The 16877-nt window shown below is 37.8% G+C and overlaps 1 protein-coding gene across 1 annotated transcript; it reads left to right on the forward strand.

Annotated features, from left to right (window-relative positions):
- Positions 1 to 74: 74 nt before the first annotated feature.
- Positions 75 to 16579, forward strand: LOC119723341 (ras-related C3 botulinum toxin substrate 2-like). Its single transcript, XM_038193916.1, has 8 exons — positions 75 to 236; positions 2843 to 3060; positions 9221 to 9264; positions 9963 to 10098; positions 10319 to 10433; positions 10923 to 11040; positions 11695 to 11855; positions 12851 to 16579. Exons 3-8 carry the CDS (start codon positions 9240 to 9242, stop codon positions 12929 to 12931), a joined length of 636 nt encoding a protein of 211 aa, XP_038049844.1. The 5' UTR covers positions 75 to 236; positions 2843 to 3060; positions 9221 to 9239; the 3' UTR covers positions 12932 to 16579.
- The last annotated feature ends 298 nt before the right edge of the window (positions 16580 to 16877 follow it).

Consider the following 16877-nt stretch of genomic DNA (forward strand, 5'->3'; position numbering starts at 1 on the left):
CAATTTCAATGTCATTTACTGAAACAACCCTCACCAGACTGATGATCGCACGCAGAAGCGCCCTCTATCGGCAGACAAAAACTAGTAGAACACTTGACTCACTCTTTTGGCCAGTTTGGGTGGAGTTCAGTCAGCTGTCCTGTCGAAGCAAGAAACCTTCGAGAATTCATGCTTTCCGCTTTTGACCGCGTTCACACTTTGTGACTGTGTGTAGGATATTGCATGGATGTTCACAGGCAAGTATAACGGCGCGTCACCGTTGTTTGTTGACGCCGTTTGGCCTGCTTGGGCAGATTGTGGAATGGAGATTTTGACAAAATTTGGAGAGAGCATGCTGAATCATGTGGAATAGCACAATCACACATGATGCACATCATGCATCACTCATCCATAGGGAGGCTAATAATATAATTGTTTTTGATGTGGTTTTCTCACTAAATGCTTCAATATTTTCTGTACAAAGTTGACTTTTCACGACATGTTATCATTTTCTGGGCGATCGTGTAGTGTACTATAGTCGTGTTCCCTAACGTGGCTCACTTCGAAGCTTACCCGACTTTCCTCGTGTAGTGTTGCCAAACCTCTTTGTTGACAAACCTCAAATTCATGCAGTAAAATACTAGTACTTTACCTTTTTAATGCTTGCTATTTAACCTCTGTGAACAATTTCGGTTTCATAAAATTGGTAATCCTTACTTTTAGGACACCTCTATTTTTTACGAGTTCTGTTCAAAACTGACTTTTGCAGATGTCTGTCCAGTACCAAAGTGACTTTTGCAAGCTAAAGCAGTCCTTAGAAGTCAAGAAGGTGTCATTGCCAATTGTTCAGATGTGCCAAGAAGTATCAGAATGTCAATTTTGAGTGTCATTTAGTCAACTGTTTTGGTGAGTCTTTCCCTTCCTATATAGGAACGGGGTCCTAAAAGTAAGGATTACCATAAAATTTAATCTGAAATTCAAAAACGGTGGCGTCCGGAAATTGGGCACAAATTGGCGGAGTGTTCCCTAACGTGGCACACTTGAATAAATCTCGGAAAATTTCAAATTAACATTTAAGAATTTCTGTAAACTTGATAAATTCTGATAAATAATTGTTATCTCTACTTACATACCCAGCCAGATGTTTGTCAGAAAATTATTTTCTTATTTTTCGGGGCATTTTCAAAGGGTTCACTTTGCACTTGAAAATAAAATTGGAAAATCACACCATTAGGCATTATAAATTTTTCTTCTAACTTTGTTAGTGGTTAATAAACTCGTGATTTATGCACAGGAGTGTTTAGAACTTGATGAAATTTCACTTTCTGTGAAATTTCAGTTAAAACTTTTGCTTTAGGTAGGCGCTACAGGCGAAAAATCAAAGTGCGCCACGTTAGAGGCTGCGCCACGTTAAAGTACATCAACAATACTAGCCAGGGCCCCTGTTTTGTTTCGATCAAATTAGATTAAAATCAAGAATTTTTTTTATTATTTTTTTATAATTTACATGAGTACAAGGTGATAGGCAGATAATAAATACAATTAATAGAGATGCGGAATCCATAAGAAGCTTAGCTTGTGGGTATGGACCCCGATAATTAGCATGATTATATACACAGACAAATGGATTATAAACACAACAAACATGAACGAAACAAGACAATGGGGATGGAAGGCAAACCGGAATAAATGGAAATAAATTACAATAATGTGTAGGTAAAAATTATGATATAACAAAATCATTTGCATAATCAAGAAGAACACCTCTGATCAGTAGCTAAACGTTAATAGTGAAAGAGACTCAAAGTTGAATTAAACAAGAGAAAATGTCAACCTAAAGTACATGTAGACTTCTCTAAATGTAATGACACCTTTTTTGGTAATTTTTGAACAGTTTCTTGGGGTAGAAATTACGATTTTCCTACACGTTTTACGGGCCGTCATCATCATGGCCTGATATTGATAAACGGGGGTAATACTTGTGAAGCGCTTTGAGACCTTTGGTATAAAGTGCTATATAAGCACAACATTATTATTATTAACCTGGTCATCAGTATTTCAGTATTTGATAGCATCGTCATGTGATCGGTATTCAAAAAAATATCGTCCCTACATGGTAATATTTATACATAGACCATAGTCCAAGTCTAGATATATTATAAGTATTCGTGGCCACAGAGTACAATTTACATACCGATGGGCTGATGGGACTTTTTGTCAACAAGTCTTATCAGTGTGTACATTGTCAATAGCAACTTCCATGTATAATGTGATTATTTCACAGATAACAATCTTCTGAACAAAGAATCAAGTGATGTCATTTGCAAAAACATACAGCTGTTGGAGTGCTGGTCTTTATTTCAGTCACAAATGTTTCTCTTTGTAATTGCTTTAAACCAATGGTGCCATGCCACTATTATGAAAGGTAATTGCTTGCAGCGTTCTGGCGCCAATTTGGAGTTGACAGTTTGGAACATAATTTGATGGTTTTATTTGCTCCTGGAAATAAGTTTGGCAAGGCAAGAAAATGGCTCCAATGTTAGATTGCGTTTTTCAACATTTGCTACACCAATGATAGAGACATTATGTGGGTTTTCTTCAACCAGACTTTAGAAGTGTAATTAGAAAACAATGAGAAGACACTTAATTTAGACGATCTTGAAATGAATATGTTTGAGTACCTCACCTAAAGCTACAAAACACTAATAAACTGTAGTGTGAAGTGCTTAAGCACTGAGTATGAACAACACTCACAGTATTCTGTAGTACTCAGTTCTTTATCCCAAAGTAATGGCTAGGATTTTAGGGTTAATCTGAACTTATACCTTTAATGCTAACAACATGCATACGTGTACATCCACAGGAAATGCTTTATGACTGAGTGAAGGTCTCCGAGTGTCCATGGTTCAAGTTGACGTCGCGCAACTTTGTTCTTGCCCGTGAGAAGAAGACTTGGTTATTGCTCGAAGCCCATCGTAGCAGCGACCATATTCTGAGCTTCCTATTGACTGGTACCCTGCCTTGACTGGTGTCCAGCAGCGGCCAACTAGTGGTCATCATTAAAATAGCTGAATAGAGCAGGTACAGTAAGTTGGTGCTAATCCCTATCTCTTCATAAGCACTTTGGCAGCACAAAATTCGTGTCACTTAGCACATTTAGTGCTGTGCATTTTCAAATAATTTAAGTATTCGATTACTGAAACTTGGATTTAATCGAAAAAATTCAAGCATTGATATTGAGGTGAACACTTTTTCTGAATATCATGCATGTTTCAATGTATATTTTTTTCCTGAGATAGCTACCTAGCTGATATTTGACAGATTTTTAAAGGTGACAATTACGTCTAATATTTTTGTGAAAACTCTGAGTGGGATGCCGTGGCCTCGTGGTCTGGAGCATTGAATTTGTGGTCTATGAGTAATTCTGCAGGTTGTGGGTTCGAGTCCAGCATGGGGTTATTGTGGCTGTGCCCTTGGGCAAGGCACTTTGTCACATATTGCTTCTCTCCACTTGAGAGTTTATTGGGTACCTGTGAGGGCAGAGGTGGTTATTTTTGTGATTGATTTTAGCTGCAATGCGCCAAAATGGCAACATTGAGCTGTATATTCCCCTGGGAGCTGAGATAGTATTTGGAATGTTTCATTGGCCCAATGATCAGGGGTAATAATGAGTAGCACTTTCAGCACCAATACTGATGGATATGCGCACTTTATAAATACCCATTATTATTGTTTAAAGTGGCTGTTAACCAAAAAAAATGGCATTTGACAAACAATACAACCACGCAACTTGTACGAATAAAATAACGTTTTCGTCAACTTCTATCGACAGCTCATTTCTTTTTAATTTAGTAAAATACGATTCTGATATTCGGTGGATTATTGATAATTCCCATATTCGGTATACTCAGTACAGCCCGTGTAATAACAGTTGCATGAAAATACACACTGCAATTCAATTGCCTGGCCGTGAATTTTACTTTGAACTTCCTGTTTGACTGCTGTGATAGCATTGTGTACACTCTGATGAAGAGCTGAGGGTACAATGAACACACAGTGCTCTGTGTTAGGGAAATACATGTAGCTGCTATGTGTAATGCACCTAACCCAATAAGACCTACATGGATGTACCGTACATGTACACTTACATTTGTCATCACTCATAGGGTAAAATGCCTGCGCATTAGATTGGACCATCCTTTACGCATTGTGAAATCGCAAACTTGTGTTGTCAACAAAAACTGAAAGTAAATTAGAAAATGAATCCCAAAAGAGCAGGAAACTGAAACATTGTCATTATGGTTGTTAAAACTTGATACACATTTACCTTTGCAATTCTACAAAATATTGCAACACTTTTTGAGGATAATGGAGGGTTAGGGTTTACACGTGAACTTGATATGAGCGCAAAATTCTAATTGGAACTTATACATTCTAACTGGGTGTACATGTTCATGTTCATGTACCGGTATATCTATCCCCCCTCCCTCATTTTTGACCAGAGTGAAGGGAGGGGCCAAATGATCACCCCTCCTTTACCCTGACCTCCCCTCCCCTCCCGTTACACCTTCCCCGCCCCACCGCGCCCCCACTCTCCCCACCCCCACCCCCTCCCCCCCAAAAAAACATAACACCCAACAAACAAAATTGTAAGAAACAATGCTGGTCATGACCTATGCCTGTCATCCAAACTATAAGTTGTTTTGAAAAAAGTATAAACTACATAAATAAAGAGTAACTCACCAAATAACTCTGTGATTATAACAAAAGTATAATTTACAGTTAATAACTGTTACAGGAAGGCACCTTAAAACCACCATGTGGAAAATAGCGATCAAAAGACTAGATAAGAAAAAAAAATGATATCGTGGAATTTAAAAAAAAAAAATTGTTTGTAGATTAATGACCCCAAATAGGATCAGCAGCATCGTCTTGTGATTTCTGCTAACCATGATCCCAATCTTGATTATTAAACCCCGGATCAACAGATGTGCGGTATAACCCTGCCAATGTGGCAACATTTATCTGTGTATAATGTTTTATGAGAACACACAACACTTCCTCTATTGGCAAGACTTTCCGTTTCCCACTGCCTTTGCGCTGAGATAGATTTCATTTTTCTTTTCATAAACAGTTTTCATACATTGAACAAGTGTTGTTTAATTTCAATAGCTTCAACCAAGCATGCAATTGAATGTGCTGTACATGACTGATCAACAAAACACATGCATACAAGTAGTATAGTTACTGCCCCTAGTATGTTGTTTTAAAATCTTTATATATTCATCGTTGGTTGCCTTTGTTTATTGAACAAATTCAGATCATTGACTGGGAGAGATTCTATGAGGAAATAAAGTCTATTTTAATGTGAAATCAAGAAAACTCAGTGTTATTTTTTTCACTTTCCTAAAGGGAATGTACAACATTTGCTTTTGCTGCCATTTTCAGAAATAAATGGATTTGGAGGATTAGTATGCTATAGCAAATATTGTTTCACTGACTAGTTTCATGTTTTGGTTTCGTAGATGCTGGAAAAACCAAGAAAACCAAACATATTCTTGTACCTAGTGTGGTTCCCTGACCCCACTTAAGATGAAATGGAGCAATTTATAGACTTTGGGGAAATGTAAGAAAAGAGAATCAGTCTAGCAGGCCTGTAGTCTTCACAGACCTGTGTGTAATCAATTGCAAAGAAAATGCAGACGAACTGAATATGAAAAAGCATGAACACTTTTCGAAAAAAGCCAGTTTGCTCCAACACTGGTCGGCCGACCAGCGTTGGAAAAATACAGTTTTTCTTGAAAATGTCAGCACACCAAGAGCTAACCTTACTGGATGCTTTAGACTGTCATTTCCTAACAATCCAGTAACATTTTTCGTGATAATTTGATCATTTTGTTTTTGATGTTTGCAAATGTTGTATCTTCCCTTTAATCTTTTAAAACACACTATTTATTGAGCTAGCAAGCAAACTCAATGATTGCTTTGAAACTTTCTGTACGTCCAAACCATTCTTTTGAAGTTTTAATCATATAAGTTGCATAGTTTCATTGTTCATCAAATGCCACACTTTTGGTGAAATCTACTTTCGCACATGATGTGGTAGCTTCCATTAGGAACATTAGCTTAAATTTCTTCTGTATAATTGGTGAAATATTGGCCATTCTGCCACTCTTCTTGATATATTACTTGCATTACGATCTTTGTCAATTTTCAACAAGTGCAGCACACGCGAACCCCAGTCAGCAGCCAGTTTAGGCTGGCTCATGGTAACACTTGATTAGCACATTTCGAATATTCAAATATTCAATCAAGTCCAACTTAGAATAAACAACTTCTAATGGTAAATTATTCAAGAATGCACAGCAGTACAACTCTGAACCCTCCGGTATGATTGTTAACAGGAAACATTTCCACACACACACACAACTTAACCAGTATTTCCGGCTGCGGTGTTCTTTCATGAGGTCATGGGCGTACCGGTACAGTACCGTCTGGTAACGGACCAGCTACATGTACGTACAATGGCCAATTGTGATTTGCTTAGTCAGGTGTACAGTCAATGTCAAATTGGGCAGAAAACTTCAGTGTGTCAGGTGGAGTTTGCCAAAATGAACAGGAAAAATTAAAAAGCTATATATAGCCTGCTCTGTGAAGCTATATAACCAGGCGCTGTAGTATGGTACACATACTTATAGACCTACTTGTACTGGTACTTACAGAATATTTAGGTGAATGTACGGTGTAGTGGACCTCCACATTTAAACTGTAAGTTTCCTTTGTGTTTGTTAACGTTTAAAAGTGTGTCAAGTTATATCTAGATATAACTGTAGGTACATGTACGTATGTATTTCACCAAGGCTTGAAGCAAAAATTAATAATAGCAAAGTAAAAAAATTAAAATCAAATTCAATATTTTTCTATAAAATTAAAATATTTTCCATAAAATTAGAATACCCTCTCTTCCCTACACAAACATAATTAAACTTCTGTAGAAAAACAAAAAGCAAAAAAGAAAGCTTGAATACTTGAAATCATTTACTTTAAAAATCCCAAAATCCAACCAAGATAGCATTCCCCTTCCTCTTGTAAAGCATGCTGTACATGTACATGTACCTACATATTAAACTATTAAGTGACCCATTAGCGCCTTCACTACATTGTATTACATTGTGTTTATTCTCTGAGCAATCGTTAAAACCATAGATAGGCGGGCTGGTTTTGGGCGGGGTGGTTTTGGGCGGGGTGGTTTTGGGCAGGGTGGTTTTGGGCGCTACAGGGAGTGTATAGGCAGGGTGGTACAGTGACTAAAGTGTTAAAAGGTGCTGTCTTTGATATGTATTGGGATATTCCGCATGCACATGGCAACATTGCATTCATCCTGGCATGCATCACACACGTGAGATATATGACTAAGGTTGTGATTAGATGTGGCCTCATGTACATGTACATGGAGCTTTTTATTCTATGAGTAATCAGCCAAACAGTGCTGTACAGTCTATCGGTCAAGAGAGAATGAGCAGATTACTGCCGTCAGCAAGGGGGAAAAAAATCAATTCAACACATTTTGAGGTCACATGTGAAAAACAGGCAACTGACTCTTAAGGTTACTCATTTAAATGAATTTGAATATTTGTATAAATTTGTATTTTTGTTTGGGTGAAGTTGCTACCGGTGAGCCAGAGACGTGCAACACATGGAATAGTGTCTGTTGAACAGTCCTCAATGACTCATTTCCAAAGGCATAATTTGCATTAGCCTAGAGTTGTCTGAAACTGAAATGTATTTGATTTGAACTTGGCAGTTTCACCTATTGATCTATTCATGTTCTTGCATTACGGAGTATATAATTTAAATATGTGTCCACCAATTATCACAGAAAAGGTCCCCTTTCACATAAAAGAAATAAATATCTTTTTGCACAAAAATTCCCCTTCTAAAATAAACTGCAGATTTTTAAACAAAACCATCAGATGTAACACACTTTTCCCAAAACTTCCAAGTTTTGTGCCAGAGAAGGATTTTTTTATTATCTTTCAAAAAGCCCTTCCCTATCACCCCTCAAAATAAATCAATTGTCTATATTTTGCAAAGAAATGCTTAACCCCCCCCCCCCCAAAAAAAATATTAAAAACCTGTATCTGCAATTGATGTACAATATACCATCTAATTCCACCTCCATGAATGTATTAAACTTGTACATCCAATGTTGACCTCAAGCTAAGGTCATCCTTACTGTGGTAACTAATAAGGAGCACAGGCCCATACAAGTCTATGGGTGCAGCTCGATTGTATGATCTTTGTAGTACATTGTACAGTTACTCTCCAGGAAGGTGTTATTTCTTGCAACATGCATGGGACACGATCAGTGACTCATGGGACTGTGTGTGATTGGGTCTGTGGCTTTCAATCTGAATTGTGTGTCATATTTGTACACTGAACGTGTATACACTTGTACCTAGTACAAAGTACATGTACATGTACATTTGATGTGCATACATGTACATTATACACTGTATGTATTTACATGTGCATGCACAGGGTAACGGATGTACATGTACATGTATGCACATGCTTTTACTGTACATTATGTACATGTACTTGTACCTACATGTATTTACAAGTACTGGTTCCGTATGTGTAAAGCCCGGTTCATACTTCATGCGAATATGATGGGAATTTGATGTCATCAAACATTCGCTGCGAAATTTGCCCGAGTTGAAATATTTTCAACTTTTATGACTCACAAATTCGTTTGCTTTCACGCCAAGTATGAATCAGGCTTTAAGCCAATAATTTACTGCCAAAGTTGAGAATGAATGGGAATGGAATTGGGCTTTGAAAGACAATGTGACACGGATCCCTACCTCTTAGAGCTTTTTGCTACGACCCTTCCCAAATATCCTCCAAATCCTCAACAGATGCTTTAGGTTTCAAACATGTACAAGTATAAACATCTACAACCCCTCTCTAACAACCATCAACAGCCCTGCTTATCCAACAGCAGTCATACAGTGTAGCTGGATTGGATTAAACAAAGCAGTAAAACAAAGGTTTTGGACATTTTATTTCCCCTTCATTGTAAACCGTGAAGACATTGGCAGTATTTTGTAGTCAAAGAATTAAATTAATGTACTAAAGTACATTGTAAATCAAGAGCTATTTTTTCATGAGTTACACTACTATCAGTTTATACATGATTGGTGGCTATTAATTCCTGTTTTGTTTTCTTTACTCACAGGTTCATTGTGTCTGATTTTATGGACCCAGATCCAACACTTGAAGGTAAACTTTAGTTTAGAGCATAAACATTCACACATGTGTACCTTTGAAAATGTAGCTACTGCACAAAGAGAGTTTACTAAAGTATTGTGCAGTCCTTCTGATTTGAGAATCACAGGCATGTGGAAAAAGGCACGCCTGGATTTTTCTAGGCGTGTGATTTTTCTATTCGTGTGATTTTTCTAGGCGTGTAATTTTTGAAGGCGTGTGATTTTTCTAGCCTTGTGATTTTTCTAGGCGTGTGATTCTGTGGTCCAAGCTGGGACTGAACAATCTGGTATTTTTCAAGAGCTCACAGAAGTATAACTATGCCGTATATGTATGCTGAGGTGTGTGGTACAGCGGGATTCAGGCGTGCGATTATTTCCACTTCTCAGGAAGCGATCAGGAGTGTGATGGCGTGGGGGTGTAAATTCTTGTTTCGTAGTTGTGGGGACTTACACTCGTCCCCACGAGGCATTTGTGGGGACCGAAAATGCTATGGGGACAGCAGAAAGTCCCCATAACTCGGTCCTAATTTCCCTAACAATAAAAAACTTCCCCATAACGCGGTGTATGCCTACCTGCCAACGCACACCTCAAATCAGAAGGACTGTTGTGACAAGTGATCTGGTTTACACACCTGTTGTAAACAACTGTTTACCCAAAAAATCCCATTGTTCTTAATCCGGTTTATATTTGTAATGTTGCTCTTTCCACAGCGGACAACGGAGCCATGACCCACGCTACAGCGCGGAACATCAAGCTAGTGGTAGTCGGTGATGGTGCCGTGGGCAAGACCTGTATGCTCTGGTCCTACACACATAATGCCTTCCCTAAAGAATATGTACCCACTGTGTAAGTAGCTCCCCTGTGCAGACTGGTGTACCAGAGTTGCGCTGAATCAAACAGTTTTAGGAGCAACTCTTGTCAACCCATATACATCTATGCATTTTCGGTTAACTCGTCTGTGGAGTCGTTCTGAACAACTGCAATAGTTGAAACAAGTTGTTTCGAACTGTTTCAAACACATAACATGATTCAAATTCTAGAGATTGAAATTGTTTTTTTCCGTCAGGTTTGATAATTTCTCACAACTGATCAAAGTGGATGGTGTGTCAGTCAACTTGGGATTGTGGGACACAGCCGGGCAGGAGGATTACGACAGACTCCGACCGTTGTCTTACCCACAGGTAAATAAAATAATCAAGTCAGTTCAGTGCCAATATGGCTCATCAGGCCAACATTTTTTTCCAGCTTCCGAGGTATAAAAAAACTTAGAAAATTTCTTTTCCACCCTTGGAGGGATGCCAGTTCACCGCAGGTAGGTTCACTTCCTAGCCAATGCTGGTACTTTCACTCCTAGGTTTGAATAGACAAGTTTGGATAAAGCAGCTTGCTCAGGGACTCAATATAATGCCAATAGCAGGTTTTGCAGGTTAATCCCCACCTAATTCTGGTATCCATCTGTACACCGTGGTGGGAGAGAAGCAAGTTGGGGTAAAATGACTTGCCCAAGGACAACATTTGGGAAGCATTGGGATTCAAACCCCTGACTCTCTAATAATGAAAAATTGTTCTGAATTCTGCAACAAATACCCAATGCAGCGGGCCTATTGAGGATGAACTTTTCCACAATTTTGTTTTGACTTTTTCGTGTGTATTTTGTTCTCAACCTACAGACCGATATATTCCTAGTTGCCTATAGTGTAGAGGGGCCCACCTCATATGCCAACGTTCAGTCTAAATGGATCCCTGAGTTGCAACACCATGCTGCTGGAGTGCCTTTCATTCTCGTGGGTGAGTTATTTATTTGTTTTTGCTGGTCCCAGAGGGTCAGCTAGAGTCCTGCTTGCACCTGACTGGCTGACTGGCTGTGTTGTGTTCACATTTCAGTTTTGGCATCGCGCCTCTGCATCTGTGTATAGACCATTATCATGTTGCCAAGCTTGATTTTTCCTCATTCCAATCAACATAACCAAGGCGAGGCTGGAAGGGAAAATAGTCTGGTTCCTTTTTGCACAAAAAACATTATCATTTAGTACTGTTATTGAATACAGGGAACATGACTGAAATGGTGGCAGCATGATAAAGGTCTGTTGTTGCTGAGGAAACCAAGTCACAATTTTATGCCACAAAAAGCTCAAAATGCGCTAAACACTTAAGAAAAATTCACTCCGAAGAGCCTCAAATTGCAATCAGACAAGTCTGATACAATTACAATTACAAAGTTGGAAAAGAAATTTTGACAGAAAAGATGGAAATTCATACCTGCGGACCCTGTGCAATCAGCTTCAACATGTATTTCCCATGTCACTTTTGCATATCACGTATAAGAAGAAAGCATGAAGTGATGACGTCACGCTAGAAATTGAAAGGTATACATGATACGGCGTGAATTTAAAATCTACCAAAACACTCTCTATTGGCTTTGAATCTGTTGCCGCTTTACAGGAACGAAGATTGACCTGCGAGAAGACAAGGAAACGATGGCCAAGCTGGCGCAGCAAAACAAGGCTCCCTTCAAGAAGGAGCACGGGGAGAAGTTTGCGGCCAAGATGGGCGCCGTCAAGTACATGGAGTGCTCGGCGCTGACGCAGAGGGGGCTGAAGCTGGTAGGGGCAGGTTCAAATTATCGGCTATTATTTGGCTGACAGTTACACACATGACTATGGAAAGCGGCTGCAGCTGCCTCCATAGGTGCTTGTGTAATTGCCAGCTGCAGCAAGAGAGGGTAGTTTGTCATAATGACAAGAAACACAATATGATTACCCGGTCAAGACTGGATAATATTTTATTGATAGAAAAATAGCGATTTAAGAATAAAATCTGGGTTTTTTCCAAGGTTGAAAAATTGCACAGACAGTAGATGTGAAATTCCTTACAGGGACAGCTTAATTAAAATCATAACTACTTGAAAAATATTTCAGTGATATTTCCACCATGAACCCATTAAAAATAAGATAAAAGTGCGCTGATTTACATATTTATTTATGAACTTGGTTGCCATGGTACAGTCGGCTCTCGTAATGCAAACTCAGCGGGACCTATCCAAAATGTTTGTTATATCAGAATTTTGTATTCAGAGGAGTGCCAGTCCCATTCATTGTGCACATAAATGCACAGCCAAAATGTTTGTTATATCAGAATTTTGTATTCAGAGGAGTGCCGGTCCTATTCATTGTGCACATAAATGCACAGTCGGGACCACAGGTTTATGTTTGCTATAACCAGAATATGTATTAATAGTGTTTGTATTAACGAGAGTCGACTGTAGTTTGGATATGGAACAGGAATTTCCCGTGCTTTTTTCCAAATAGGTTTTTGCCAATCCCGTTATCAGCAATTCATGTCTTAAACTTGACTAACCTGTAGCTTTGTTTTGCATAAATATTTCCAAAGAACTTGTAAGTATTTGTAAATATTACTGTTCCTAGTCTGCTCCACCAAATCAGGTTTTCCTTGTGAACTTAACCTTGCTTAACTTCATCTAATAATATGTATTGTATAATATCCAGGGCCCAGATGGAAACCAGTTTTGAACTGTTTAGACATATGCTGGCTAAATAAATGGAATAAGATATCTGTTGTCTGGTTTTCCTGAATACAGGTCTTTGAAGAAGCAGTGAGGATAGTGTTGACACCCAACGCAGCCCCAAGACAAAAGAAGCACAGATGCAACATATTGTGAGTCTCTCTTTCATTGTAGAGACATGCTGGATTGAAAAATGAAAACTGCAGCTCTCACAAAATGGCCTCAACCACACCCCCTCCAAGTTTCCTGGAGATGCTAAGCAAATAACACTGCTTAGCACATTTTTATGCTCAGCAAAAATCAGCCGATTACCAGTCTCATGCAATATGAATTGCGTGACACTTTGGTTGGTAACCTGATTTTTCTAAGCAAATAGTTTGTGTTCTTAGCAGCTCGCTAAAACTGGCATCTTATCTCTAAATGGTTGCATATGTCAAGAAAAATTGATGGTTGCCCTAATTTTTAAGCCATTTTATGTCAGTCCAAACTCGCTGTTCTGCATCCCACTAAATGTAAAATTAAAATTTTAAAAGATAGTGTTGTGATTTCATTCAAGCTCTGTGAATATTAAAAAAAAAGAGTAAAGGGTTTTTGTCCTGGTAATCAATATTTGATTTATTTTTCCATTGGTAAGTGTGATTTTTAGGAGCAAGTACCAGCCCAGCTCTCTTCAAAGCTGGTGCCCAAAGTAATGTGAATGTTTGTCTATAGGGTTTGCCCGGTACTGCTGTTGGTTTAGAAGAAACAATGGGCCATCTAGTCCCATTTGCAATGAATTTCTATCCAAATTTTTTTAGATTTTTTTTTTTGAAAATTACACACAGTCTTCACAAAAATACAACCCTCTCCTGAAAACTGTAAGCACTCTCACAAAAGAGAAAATAACTTTCCAGAAAAGACATTCCTTAATTCTTCGGCAAATAACCCCGGGCTAGACTGACTTCTCGAAAAAGTATATTACCACACACAATAAGTTGTGACTGTTAGCAAATATTTAGCCCTCAAAATCAATGCACAGGAAACAAATTCACTGTTAAAGTGTTGGCTCTGACCATTTTTTTTTTCAATTTATTTTGTTTAACTTGAGTTAGTCGAGTGATGGAGAAGGATTGAGATTATGTGGTCGTTTATTGTATACTTGAATGTGACACAGAAATTACTTTTGCACTCTTTGTAATTTTCTACTTTTTTTGGCCTGAGTTTTCACCAATTCTATTCTGTTTATAAGTTTTTCTTTTAAAATAAAGAGGCGTTTTCATATGTCATAGAGCAACCAAAAAAAGACTGCATGGCAGCTATATATAGCGCCCTTTACTGGTAAGCCAGTTTTGCAAAATTGTAGTGTGTGTGCGAATCATATTATGATCCTTGTTTTTTTATAGTCGAAAAATGAGATATGTAGACGAAAGGGAATGGGCATTTTTTGTATCATACAATGCATTGTTATTGAAATGATCTGGAATGCTGAAGTCCACAATGCAGCAAAGTTTGAAGAATTTTGAGGTATATCAGCTCTTTTTCAATCTGAAGAATTTGATATTTGTAAAGTTTTATTTGACATGAAATCATGCACGTGTAGTAAAATGCGTAGGTATTGTGTGTAAATACTTCATATATTTTTCCCCTTTTTCTGTTTTGGTTTGATATTGGTATGCGAATATATCTAATTTACTGCAATGTAATCTTTGTGTAATTTATTGATAAATGTTCAATCCTCGGTGTTTTGGGGGTTGATGAACATGTACAGTTAATGGCAGGCTTGGAAAGGTTTCCTCAAACACACAGTGAAAGGGCATGGTTATTACAAAACAAAACAAACATTAATCAGATTCACCAAAAACCAAGATACTTTTGACGTTTATATAATCCATTTTACAATAGTCTTTTTTCAGGCTATGAGCAGGGGGAAAAAAACACCATTTCTTGAAGTTTCTGAGTCAAGTAACTTGACGTACCTCTGAATCTGTGTTGTAACAAGTCACTGAAGTTTGTGACTCGGTTGGAGCCATTGAAAAAAACGCCCTTTTTGGACTCGGTCTTACTTCGAGATCTGCTTTTATGTCAATCCAAGAGTACCAACGTTGGGCTGGAATTATAGTCTCTAAAGTTGCAATCGGATAAATAACTAATTATGTTATAGACTTCAAATAAAATTGATATTTGGGTTCACTTCAGCTTTTTCGCTATCCGGCCGCCATAATTGTCCATTTCTTGGAAAGAACAGTGCATGCATGTGACGTATTTCCACCACTGACTCTGCTCCACTAGCAGGGTCTATGGTGGCTGATCGGGTTAGCCCTGAGAACAACTTCAGAGCTAATGGAACGGCACGGGGCTATCCCGAGTCAACCTGGGTGAGCTAATCGAACACACCCTGTAGGTGCTTCACAAGCACAAGCAAGATTTACAACTTGACAACAACGTCAAGCCATGATTGTACCATAAATAACCGCAATTATTTAATGGCATTTTATTATCGTGGGGTACAAGTGTCGACCCTTTGGCTCATGTCGAGTCGTGTCATTTCCCATCAGTGACTCTAGTTGATACAAGTCATTGCCTGTTATGACAGGAGTCGAGTCAAGTAACTGAAAACTGTGACTCAAGTCAAGTCACTGACACAAGTCATCACAACTTGTCGATAATAACACATTTAGTCGTTGGATTGTGGTTGAGTAGAATGTTATAGAGTTGAAAAGCCTTCTGAACCACAGTACCAGTTTGTCTTGAAGTAAATCTGTCATCTTCCTCTACACGCCTTTTTATTTTAATTCTTAGTGTGACAACACCAACGGCTCACTGTGCACCCCGAATGAAGACCCAATCATAAAAATACCATGCTTGTCCGACTTATAGTAACATTAGAGTATTCATTCAATTATTAAGGTGCTTTTTTATATAGCCATTTGAGAAATATATTTTGCATGATTTTATATAATGCGTTACTGGATATTTAAAAACACACATAATCAAATAAAACTATGTTATCCTCGAGTGGTCTATCTTTTTTTGTATACAATCAACAAGGTTCTGATACTTATTTTTGTAATTTTTTGTACGTTGATGTCATCCTTTTCATGCTTTTTTGAAGTGTTTGCTTGTGCACAGGCTGTATTTAATATATTCATTTGATATTAGAGCCTGATTTAGCTGAATCTTCAATGAAATGTACAATGCATGTATTTTAAAACATGAAAAAATTGTTAATAGGGTTTAGTTTCTCATTAGTTCACTCGGTCAATTTTTATTGACCGTTCACACTTCTGTAGTAGCACATTTTAAAGCTTGTAGAAAACTTCAACATTTTGGCTGATAAGCCAAGCTATAAAAGTCATATTTTTTTTCTTTCTAGAGCAAAGTTGTTTTGCTCCATGAAATTGCCACAATCATTAAAATGTTTACCATAAAATGTATCATCTAGTAAGCCATTACTCACTTAAAGAAAACAATATTCTTAGAACCGTTACAAAAAAGGTGCAAACATGCAACAACAAAAATGTGCCATAAATGTTTTCAGGGTTTTTTTTATTTTTATTTTTATTTAGTTGAAAATCGGCCTTGCAGTGTAATATTTCCTTTAAAGGATGTGATTTTCTTTCTTTTCGCCAGGAACAAAGTTATCTTATGTTTTAAGTAGTTTTTTGTTTGTTTTGGGTTGTTTTTTTTTTTGCTTTGTAGTGTGAAAAGGGAATGTTTCTTTTTCTTTTTTTTAATTCATTCCAACCTAAGCTGTATGTATACTACATTTGGTATGGAGTTGCTTCTGAATAAAGGAATAATTAAGAGGTTTGTACATGTCAAAAATGTTTGGAATGACTGTGAATGTAGTGGGGTTTTTTTAGGATTGATATGGAAACAAGACAAGTCAAGCCTTGGAAAGCTGGTCCCCAAGTGCACATCTGATTCAATTGATTTGGAAAGGCTATCAATCACATTTTTTGTATTTATCCTATCCTTGGAAATTGTGGAGAACAATTGCAGGCATACAACTGGGAAGTAACCAAAAAAAAAGCGGAAGCTTTTTTCTTCTTTTCTAGATGGCAGATTTTCCAAGATGCGGGATGGATCTCCATTTTCTTGACTCTTTTGATGATACAAAGTG

Source organism: Patiria miniata, unplaced genomic scaffold (genome assembly GCF_015706575.1).
Source record: "Patiria miniata isolate m_02_andy unplaced genomic scaffold, ASM1570657v1 HiC_scaffold_17, whole genome shotgun sequence".
NCBI lineage: Eukaryota > Metazoa > Echinodermata > Asteroidea > Valvatida > Asterinidae > Patiria > Patiria miniata.

What these genes read in the sequence shown, in the direction of transcription:
- LOC119723341 (XM_038193916.1), top strand. Translation starts at nt 9,240, where the DNA reads ATGGACCCAGATCCAACACTTGAAG. An exon ending in CCCAGATCCAACACTTGAAG is followed by an intron (nt 9,265 to 9,962) that starts GTAAACTTTAGT and finishes CTCTTTCCACAG; the next exon opens with CGGACAACGGAGCCATGACC. An exon ending in GACCGTTGTCTTACCCACAG is followed by an intron (nt 10,434 to 10,922) that starts GTAAATAAAATA and finishes CTCAACCTACAG; the next exon opens with ACCGATATATTCCTAGTTGC.